The sequence below is a fragment of the Vigna angularis genome, chromosome 1, assembly GCF_016808095.1.
Source record: "Vigna angularis cultivar LongXiaoDou No.4 chromosome 1, ASM1680809v1, whole genome shotgun sequence".
Classification (NCBI taxonomy): Eukaryota; Viridiplantae; Streptophyta; class Magnoliopsida; order Fabales; family Fabaceae; genus Vigna; species Vigna angularis.
The window spans coordinates 15,807,387-15,819,340 of NC_068970.1; the positions used below are offsets into that span (position 1 = coordinate 15,807,387).

At 30.5% G+C, this 11,954-nt stretch overlaps 1 protein-coding gene across 6 annotated transcripts; it reads left to right on the forward strand.

Moving 5' to 3' along the window:
* Nucleotides 1-594: 594 nt before the first annotated feature.
* On the forward strand, nt 595-2,463 carry LOC108333300 (uncharacterized). Of its 6 annotated transcripts, none has more exons than XM_052874807.1 (4): nt 595-1,463; nt 1,564-1,635; nt 1,754-1,824; nt 2,182-2,463. In XM_052874807.1, exons 1-4 carry the CDS (start codon nt 786-788, stop codon nt 2,195-2,197), a joined length of 837 nt encoding a protein of 278 aa, XP_052730767.1. In that variant the 5' UTR covers nt 595-785; the 3' UTR covers nt 2,198-2,463. The 6 variants fall into 6 exon arrangements, with proteins under 6 accessions (XP_052730767.1, XP_052730544.1, XP_052731217.1 ...); XM_052874584.1 differs by having other exon boundaries at nt 2,201-2,463; XM_052875257.1 differs by having other exon boundaries at nt 1,785-1,824.
* The last annotated feature ends 9,491 nt before the right edge of the window (nt 2,464-11,954 follow it).

Consider the following 11,954-nt stretch of genomic DNA (forward strand, 5'->3'; position numbering starts at 1 on the left):
TACAATACTACCTCAAACTTGTATTTATAAATTTTTAAATGGTTTTTGGATTAACACCAACCTAATTATGACTCAATTAATAATTGTTGTGCTTTAATTTAAGTTAATCATTATCAATCCTAATTATGACTTAAAGTTCGTCACTTTAATTTGTGTTATTACACCGTCTAGTCTATTCAAATATTTTTGAATGGTGTAATCATTCGATTTTAAACTAACTACCATGTTCATATAATATACAACAAATTCAAACTGTGATTACAGTAAAAGAAGTAAATTCATGTTTTGAAAAAATAAAATAAAAGTGGCATTTGATAAGATGGAAAGTAGAAGATTGAATTAGGGTTAAATGTGAAGAATGAGATTTAGGATGTGCAAGATTGACTAAGAAATTGGCATTAAACAGTTGTGTTTTTGTTTGGGTTAGGACCGCCGCGGTTGCAAAGAAATACATGGTTTGGGGCGGGGCGGCATCCAGAAGTGGGCCGTGGGATTGGGACCCTAAAATCCAAAAAGGGGAGAATTAGAAGTAATAAGAGAGAAAGGTGAAGGGTAAAAAAGTGAAGAAAAAGTATTAGAATTTAAGCACCGCAACACAAAGAGAAGAGTGAGCAGGGAAGGAAGAACCAACTCTCTGTTCTCTCTACTCATAAGTTTCCATTATATATCATACTTCTTCCTCTTCTCTTCTTCCTTTTCCCCCCATTTTCTTACTCTCATTCCCAACAACACCGTTTGCAAACACACAATCCTCCCCCAGCTTTCAGAGCTTTCTGCGTTTCCGAATGTCCACCGCACCGGCGCAGCCTCCGGTGAAGTCCCAGCCTCTGCACAACTTCGCCCTTCCCTTCTTGAAATGGGGAGCCAGCGGCAAGAACCACCACACCAACGCAGCGCATCACCACCGCTGCCGCCGCCCCTCCTCCCACCCCTCCGATCACGCCTCCGAACCTGATTCCGACCCCGACTCCCGCCCCCACCGCCTTGGATCCAGGACCGCTCGCAACCGATTCGCACTCCCCACCTGCTCCCTCAAGCCGCTAGCTCCACCACCACAACCACTTCAGGCGCCGTCGTGCAACGATGAAACTGACGACGAAGCTGCGAAGCGCGACATCGAGGACGCCGAGGAGGCTGTGCAAAAGCCCTGGAACTTGCGACCCCGCAAACCCGCGCTCCCCAAGTCTGCGCTCGAGATCGGAACTGGTCCTTCACGGAACCACGCCAACAACGGCGCGGGAGAGTTTCACGACGCCGTGGTGCGAAACGGCGAGAACCCCGCTCCGAAGTCCCTCCGGCTACGAGGGTTCGCGGACACTCAGTGCGCCGAGAAGAAGGAGAAAAGGAAATTCTGGATCGCTCTTTCTAGAGAAGAGATCGAAGAGGACATCTTCGTCATGACTGGCTCCAGACCCGCCCGCAGGCCCAGGAAGCGGCCCAAGAACGTCCAGAAACAAATGGATGTATGCCTCTTAACTTTCTCACTTTTCTCTCCTTCCACCTTTTCCCTGCTTCTGTTTTCTAAACCTATTTCTTATTTTTTTTTTGTTTCTTTATTTGTAGAGTGTTTTCCCTGGCTTATGGTTGGTGGGGATAACTGCGGATGCATACAGAATCCCTGATACACCTACGAAGGTTCTTTCTTTTCCTTGTTTGTCTTTTATTTTGTTTGCTTTGTCATGTTTTCAATGTGATTTTAGCAAGCTTTCACATTCAGAACCTGACTCTTAACATGCTTCGTGATTTTTACCAGAAACTAATCCGTAAGTGGTTGATTCTTGCAGAGGTGAAGTCAATTCAGACAAGTGTTAGAGATTTGGGAAGGTACAGAGAGTGGAATTTTGTAAAGAGGAGAAGAAGGTGTTGGATTGAAATTTGAAAAGAAAGCAATGAAGAAGGTGTTGGATTGGAATTTGAAAAGAAAACAATGACGAAGATAACAACAACAATTATGCTAGTTTTCTTGTGTTGATTCCCAGCACTAGGTTTTAGATGCAAGGGGCAGCTTTAGTTGATTTTTAGTAGTTTACATCCCTGTAAGGAAAGAAAAACATGATATCATATGAGTATATATAGATTAATTAATAGAGTCGATTACAGTGATAATCTTTTCAATTCAGAGCTTCTAGTTGGTTTCTTAAATTATTTCTGATGCATCAAATGACTTTCCATGTTTGACAGGCTTTTCCATATTTGACAGGCTTAGGATAGCGTGCTTATAGTTAATCAGCCAAATCATCAGTTCAATTTATTGGAGGCACTGCATCTCCTTGCTTCCTTAGTGGCTCCAAGCCGACTTTGATGGAAGACACTGATGAGGTTGAAAGTTAACTGCAATCATTGCATGCTTTTTGATCTCTCCGAATGTATATTATGTTCTCCTATCGTTATTTGGTTTGATTAGGTTTCTCTTATTTTTTGCATCCATTAGCTTAATCAAATCATTATCAACTTTGCATAAAAGACAAATTCTGATTTGGAGTTTAAAAGATAACATCATCTGCCTGTTCAAATGATTTTCTACTATAAAATTGTAAGCATTAGACTGGGAATGTTCAAATATCATACTTACATGTACTTATTGATAGATATGATGAGTGGTGACTGATGCTATATTATATTTTACATAACAACCGGAGGCAGGCTTAGTACTTAGTTCCGAAGTTCATTTTCTAATGAACAACTGCAAATTCGGCTTTGGTTGCACACCTGAAATATACTTTTTTGCTTTTAGCATTTTGTAGAAAGACCTCAATAATCGAAATTCAGGTCTCTCTGTGATCGTATTTTATTTCCAGTTTTCATTTGCAGTATCACTTGAGGGATACAGCCAGGGTTACTTGCTCTGGGTTTAAGTTGAAAATTGAGAAAGTAAAAGAAATGTTCGATGAGACTTAATCTAAAATGTACAAAGGAGATCGAAAATGTACATTTTTTTTTTAGAAAAAAAATTGTTTTTTCTATTTTATAATCTTTTACCATTAAAGGGTTTGATTGTTAATATTTAGTTTTTTCTGACTTGGTTGATAGTGAAAAATATTATTTTGGTCAACAATAAGACGAAGTTGGGATGTCCAATCAGTGCCTTTATACATACTATGACCAGCATAGTTTTTGCGGCAGTCAAAGCCACCTTAAAGAAAAATCTGCTAGCTATTGTCATAAGTTTTTATATATATGAATGAATTAACTGTTTAAACTTGTACTTATGTTTTATTTGAGGCATGGGAGGATTTTATTTTCTCATCATAAAATTTTCTTTCATGGAATTCAGTCTCTCAATTTTTTATTCAAGCAATCAAACTTATTACTATAGCTTTCCATTTAACGTGGACATTGCAATTGTAGTTGGTTTCTGGTGAAGAAGGCTGGTTTGAATTCATCTACTACTTCCTTAAAACAGTGGTTTAAATGGTAGTTGAAGATCATATTCAAATAAAAATAAAATAAAAGATTCACAGGAACAATTTTAGTGAATATTAGAAAAGGTTCACAACAGGAAATATATTGTTGCACATTTTACAGCATTACTGTGGATGCAGTTCTCCCAACCTTCACGTAAATAAACTGTGTAAAACTTGTTTAGTTTACTTATTTAATTAAAAGGATTAAACTAGGGATAAGAGAAGAAAATATATTGATTAGGAATTTTTTCACTCTTTTTTTCATTCTTTGATTTCCCTGATTTTTACATAAACAGATTCTTAATAGTATTTATTTTATTTTAGAATTTCTATTATTGATTAGATGTCTTGAAAGTTAGAGAAAGATAGTTTATTACCTATTTATTTTTTTGTTTTGACTGATTGTTTGCATTTGTTAAAAATTCTATGTACACCTTTCATTAATCAAAGTAAAATTATTTCTTTAATTTAAACGATTAGTGTTTTTTATTTATTTTTTGTTGATAATTTTCTAAATTAAAAATATTTCTGGTCTACCCTTTTCATTTTCTTTTTTTTAATAATTTTTTTCATTAATTATTGATTTATTGTTAAGGTTTTTTTATATTCTATTCTTCTGTCATCATTGTTATACATCATCTCTGACTTTTTTGATCGCTTATTGAATATGTTAAGAATTTCTTCCGAAATCCTTCCACGACGTCAACAATCGCAATTTATGCAACACAAGCCACTCTTTAAACAGCTATGTTCTCACTCTTCCTGTTTGGTTACGGTTTGTTGTTATAAGATGTTTCCGATTAAGTAGGTTTAGGATGGCTTCCTCCCTTAGATTTGAATATAGTCACTAAGACATGCATGCTAATAGAGGCATTGTGGCTATTTTGAATACATCAAGTTATTGGTGCTGAAAATTTCTTGAAAGTGTTAGCACCATTTAAAGTTTTAATAATCATATATGGTTCAACAACAAAATTTACAACTTCGAAAAATGTGGAGAAATTGGCCGAAAGGAAGTTTGATGCAAAAATCGGAATGGAGAAAAAAAAGATAGAGAAAAACATGAAACTAAGCCCATACAATATATCTCTGTATTATCTCTGTGCATAATGTGTTTAGGTATATAAATGTAAGGTAAACTTAACTTTTATAGGTAACAATAATTGAGGTGACAATGTTGATAGATATATTGTAACATCCCGTAATCTCACACTTGATAATTCATAATTTATATATTGTAGCATTATATTTAAGGTAACATTCCTTAATGTCACACTTAAAAACTCATAGTTGACATATATATATATATATATATATATATATATATATATATATATATATATATATATATATATATATATATGTGTGTGTGTGTGTTTTAGACTCAGATTTCAACTACAAACTCATAAATATAACTCGAATTCTTTTAATTTATTATTCTATCTCTTTCTTCATTGGCACTGAATCAGACGACATTTCTCCATCTGCTCCCGTATAACAAATTATACGATCATCGCACATACACAAACAGCACATACACAAATAAGTAGGGTGAGCTAACATGCAACCAATCATTTATAAAACATGCATAATTACTTTGATACACTCCAACAAACATCATATAATAATTATGTCAGACATCCTCATACCATCATACAATAATCGCATCATAGATACTCATCCCACAATACCACAATTACTAATAGACACTCGTCCCACAATACTTAATAGACATTTGTTCCACAATACTCAATAGACAATCGTTCCACAATACCCAATGGACACTCATTCCACAATACTCAATAGACACTCATCCCACAATACTCAATAGACACTCATTCGGATGATATGTTGATGAGCGGTCACGGGAGGTTATGCACTTGTGATGACTTCTACTTCCTCTTACAAATACACTTCCAAAATACTCCATACCATCCACAAGGTTAGTCCTCAACACTATGTCCAAAACCGACACATAGACCAGGACCTCCTGCCTCTCTCACCACATAATTCATCCTTCTCTACTTGAGACTAGATGATTATTAGAATATCAGGATAACCTCCAACTACAGGACCCTCAACATCAACATAAACACAAATACCATATCATTACTGAATCTCTTCGCAAGACTCATACCATACTCATATTCCTCAACTCACATTATACCCTTACAAAATCTCCCCATAATACTCATATCATGTTCAGATGCATAAATTCAAATCCAATATAATAAAATCCAATCATCACAAAAATCATACAAAATGAATATATCACAATAAATTAACAATACTAAAATATCACCATAAATGGTCACCGGAGAAGAATCAAATGTTTGACGAATCAAACTCACCATAAATGCCAGTACATATGACTAGTCACAACTTACTGGATTTGACCAGGGCTGCTCTATGATCAAGGATGTACCAACTCCGGTTTTTAAGATTCCTCTATCCTACCATCACAATTATAATTCATAATTCCATATCTACCACAATAACATGAATTCATCATAAATTTTCATTCCAACAAGATATATTGCACAATAATTTAACAGTACATAATATGTTCAACAAGATTTAAGTTAAAAACTCGTCGAGTAGACTTCTAAGAAAGAGAGATGCGTCACAATGGACAACTTAAGTACCAAGTCTTTCCTTAGCCAAAGTGTTCCTCAACTAGTTTTAACAAATTTCTTATTTACAGATTCAAAACAACAGCATATAATATTAGCACAGAAATTCACTATAGATAGATATACAGTAAGCACCTATGTTTTTCATTAACAGTATTCACACAGAATTTCAAGACATGAATAGTAATAAAGCAATACTAAATCATAATATAAAAGCTTAGAAAGGTTAGCTGCCCTACCTCTATTCCAGACTTAATCTCTAGCTCATAATTTGTTTCTCCGAAAACCCTCAAGAACCTCTACTCTTCTTGCAACTAAAAATTTCTTCCTAACTCTTTCTTCTCTATTTCTCAAGTTTTCTCACTTGATTCTTCCTCTCTTTGTGCAGAATAGCCTCCCCTCTCATGGCTATTTATAGTCCAAAAATTTTACTATTCACCAATTTTTTTAATATTATTTTTTATTTTAATATTATTTTATTATATTAATATTTTAATCACCACTTGACATATTGGATTCCTCAATAATGCCTTAAAATCTGAGTGTTTTATCCACTATCAATATTTTAAAATTTTTTAAAATTTTTTTTTTTATAGAAAAAGGTAGAAGAGAGTTTGAACCTATGTTCTTGAAATCACCAAAATTTTCTATCAATTAAGCTACCAAAATTTCTTATTTAGCTTTTCACATTTTATTTTTTACATAAACTTATTATATTTTCCATTCACAAAGAAATCTAGTAATAAAATTGTTACTATTAAGGTAAATATTTTTCATTGGTCTTACATATATTATTTTTATCAGTTATTATAATTTTTTTCATGTTATAAAGTAAAGTGTTATAAAAACAATTGAGTTAGATATATTCTATTTTTAGTTCTCATGGTTTTTGTATTAATTTGATGCATTACTAAAAAAAGTGAGTTCACCAAGTGTTGAAACAAGATCAAAATACCTAAATAAAGACATGCCACCATTAATCATCTTACTATATCTTAAATATAACTGTTTTAAGACATAATAACTATATAAAAACAAAAGTTAAAACATTAATTGGTGGTTACTAGCATTATACTATCTCTCCTTAGATTCTTTCATTAATCATATTTAATTTAAGTGTAAAAGGAAAACAAAATATATATATATATATATATATATATATATATATATATATATATATATATATATATATATATATAAAGACATAGAATAGATACATTTGTTTCAATAGTAAATAAAAGAATTATTCTTAGCCTAAATTTTTAATTTAATTTTAAATTAATAACTCAAATCAATTAACAATAATTGGGTGTATTTAGTTTTTTTTTCATAGAAGAAATAATAAAAATAATAATATTTTGGTTGGTAGAAATGTATGCATCATCGATAACTTATATTGCAATTAAATGTTTTTTTCTCTTTCCTTATTTTATCTTCATTGATAAATATGATATCTTATGTTAAAATAAAGATGGAAGAAAACAAAGAATAAAAGATGAGGATATCAACTAACATTATATTTTTCATGGCTCTTGTTAATATATATATTGTAATTTTTCCTTCTCAATTGTCTGTAAATGTTTTCTTCTCACGTATGTTTAGAAGTTGTATTTGATTTTGAACTACTTTCTTATTCTTGTATGCTTAGAAGCTGCAAAAAGATAAAGTTTTTTTTTTCTTTTTGAAGAAGTTATGTTTACTAATATAGTTACTTCCTTGAAGAAGTTGTTATTACATTCTTTAAATGAAGAAGTTATCATTACATTCTTTAAATGTTGGTGAAGAATTATAATCGAACCATGTGTTAGGATGAAGTTTGAATATATTAAAAGGGTTGGAAATCTTTACACTTCATTTGTAAAAAAAGAAAGTTTTGAAATACGTGATCAAGTAAAAAGAAAAAGGAAAGTATGTTGTAGTAAAGATTAACACAAAATGAAAAATCGTGTGAATAAATCACGACAACATTTGTAAGAAAAAAAAAAACTCAACTTTTTATAAATATTGTCAAGTTTTACTTCTTGTTTCAAAAAACCATTAAAAAACAATGAAGTTACTAAATCATTCATGAATTACCACAATCATGTCATGCTTGCAAGTGTATCATATATGAGATGTAAAGTATGTAAATCACTTTTTTCATGGCCTGACCTTTTATTTTTTTTATTGCCTTTAATTTCTTTTTCAGTAATTGTTAAGTATGTAAATCACAAGGATTGAAAGTTGCATCTTTCCAATTCTTTTAAGTTTTGATACCTTTCATCTTTATATTTAGCATAGGTTATAATATGTATTTATCAACTAGCATTATAAAGAGAACATTCAATTGCAAACATCGATTATGCACACATCTCTATTAAATGTTATTTATTCTATGAGATATAAATTGTTACACCTGGTCTTTATTATTGATCTGGACTGTCAATTTAAAATTAAACAAAAAAAACTTAGATTAAGAATAATGTTGTTTACTTATTAATTACTGAAGGAAATGAATCCCTTCTTCTCATAGATGTATATATGGAGGAGATAGATTGTTTTTTTTATTTTGGATGAGTCAAAACTATTTCATATAAAGAGAGGTTTTATTATAGATTTTCCAAATTGTTATATAAACTATTTTTTATTTATAAGAAAATTAACTAATTATATATATATACACACACACTAGCAGAAGCACACATGTGTGTTCTTATTTTTTTATTATAGATAATTAATTTAATTTAAAAATAAATAAATTCAAACAAAAATAAATAAAATAAACATTTTAATTTAAAAATAATTAAATTTAAATTAATGGTCATTGATAATAATAAAAATGTAATTATTTTAATTGAAAAAAGAAAAACTTCTTTTTTATACTAATAAAATTATTATTATAGTTGTTATTATTGTAATTATTAAATTAAATTAAATAATTTTTATAATTTTATTATACAAAGTTTTTATTTACTTTGTTGGTAGTTTTATAATTAAAAAAATAGTTAAATTTAAGGAAATAAATTAAATATGGACTTACCCTTCATATATACTACTGTAAATACAGACGTTGTCACGTCTATCTGTATGTATTAAATTTTTTTATTATTTTATAATTTTTCAAATTAAGTTAATTTGATAATATGCTAGAAATGCTTAAAATAATGAATAATTAATTAAATTATTAAAAAAATCAAAACTTTTGGAATTACAAAATTACGAGCACATAAACTAGAAGTAAATTATGACCAAAGAAAATATAAATAATTTTTTTAAAAAATTAATCCAAATTTAAATGTACAACAAACAGTAAATATTATTAAATAAAATATAATAATTTTTAGTAAAAAATTAATCTAAATTTAAAAAGTAAAAATCGGACGAAAAGAAAATAAAATTGAAATTGGAAAATGTGCGTCAAAGAAGTGTACCATCTATATAGGTATAAAAGATATAATTATTAGGTAAAATAAATTTTAGTTATTGAATTAAAAAATAATACAAGGAATATTGTTTAAATATTTTTTTAGGGTTAAATATGTTTTTCGTCCCTTAAGTATCAAACGATTTTGGTTTTAGTCCCTACTCGAAACTTTGATGGTTTTTAGTCCTTTTAGTTTTGAAACTATTAGAATTAGTCCTTAAAATTAAACGGCGTTAAATTTTTGTATGAGGTAGCTAACACCCACCATTGTTCCCTCTCTGAGTCTCCATTTTCATCCAAGCCAGCAGCTGCATTGGCAACTGCAGAAGCAGTGGTTTCACCAAGACCAAACCTAATAGTGGCCGTCACCAAAAGCGGAATCAGAGACCCTTTTTTATATCCATATTCTTCACCATCCAACAAAAACCCAGATTCAAAATCTGCTCTTTCCTTCAAACACACCCCAACCCTAACTGTACAACTTTTGCAAATCCGACAATGAAAATTGAAAGGAAGTATAAAAATAAATTTAAAAAAATAAAAAAAGGAAAGAAAATCCTAACATTAAGGGAGATGATTAAGCCTTGAATAGCGAAATTCCTAACCATCTTGAATAAGCGAGATTTTTTTTTTCAATTGGGGAAAAGTAGTTTTAGTCGAAGATTTCGGCGAAGGATTTCCGGCTCCATGTCTGTGAACGCGGCGGAGGCCTCGATGGACAGGTTGACGCCGCCGTGCTCCCCAAACTCGTGACGCGTGAGAGCCAATGGAGTGGCCGGACCCATGTCGCGTGTCGCGTTCTTCCTCTTGGCACCGCCGTCCGAAACTACATCGTTGGTGTCACAACGCTTCCTATTGCCCACCACGTTTTCAGCCATGATAATCGGAAACGAACGGGGAAAGAGATAAAGATAAAATAGATTGGGGAAAAGATAGATAGCAGAGAGGACAGGCTTCCCCTCTATTTATTTCTTCCCTGATATCCCTCCTTCGCATTTGCTGAACCTGGACCCCATATTTGTTTGGGAGCAGCGGGGCCAAAGATTTCAAGTCAGAACCAGAGGGGAGTATTCCTGCGAAATGGTCATTCTTGCCATTGAATATAATAAAGCTGGCAAGTGTGGATCCAACCAATTAAGCACATCCTGCAAATATCAAAAAGTACAATAAATAAAAAGAAAACCAACGTGGCAGATAGGGGAGAGGACAGCTTGGATAAAACGTGGTCTCGCCGTTTGCCACATCTACTAAAAGTTAACGCCGTCCAATTTTAAGGACTAATAGTAAGAGTTTCAAAACTATAAGGATTAAAAACCATCAAAGTTTCGAGTAAGGACTAAAACCAAAATCGTGTGATACTTAAAGGACGAAAAACATATTTAACCAATTTTTTTATTATGAATAGTTATTTAAATTTAAAAAATATTTATAAAAATGCTAAAGGTGTAAATAATTTTAAGGATGACAGAAAAAAAGTTGGAGTAAGAGAGATGAAAGAGAAATGGTTGAAAGGAAGACACACGTGGGTAAGGAGTTGGAGTTTTTTTGTAGAATGAAAATTATTAAAATATCATTAACCTTAAAACTTAGAATTCATTATATATAAGAGTATTTTTATATACTAAAATCCGGTACACATTGCTAAAATGTACCATGAAGGTATATATATATTATGAAAAAACTCGTTCACAAATGTCTTTATAATTTTTTTAAAATAAAAGATTGATAAATATAGCTTAAATATGTTTACAGTCTATAACATAAATTAGTAATACAAAAAAATGTAATTATATTATTTTTTTTCTTATAAAACTATTAAAATAAAGTAATGAAATAAAAAATAGTGAAATAATATATTATATACAAATTTTATTTGTATTATAACAATTTAAATTTATGTTATTTTTTACACACACATTATTAATGTTGTTTGATACTTATTGTAGCAAGACTTTCCATTTGAATTATCTATTATTTAGTTGAATAAAAAATGTATAACTATGTTATCTCTTTCAAATTTTAAATTATGAAAATCAAATTGATTATATAGTTACCTTAATTATAGTCACAATACATTAGTATTCTTTCTTCTGTTTTCCAAATTAATCTTTAAATAGACAACAAAATATTGTTATTATTTTGGAACTGAAACAAGTTTGTTTTAAATGCATTAAGTATAAAATAAAATAAAATAACACAAAATTTATTATTTGATGTAATTATTATCATGTAAAAATATAATATATAAGCTGTCCATTTTAAGAATGGTATTATATATCATACACTATTATCAAGTTGAGCATTTTTTATTGGACAAAAAACTCGGGCAACAAATCCAAATTCAACAAATTTACAAATATATTTAATAAAACTAAGAAAATCATAAATTAAAATATAAGTATCACATTAATTCCTATGTGTTAATGTCGTCTTATTCAGCAATATTTTCCTGGTTTAATTTAATGTTATGTATTATTTAAGTTAATTTAAATTCGATAAAATTAGTATATGTAA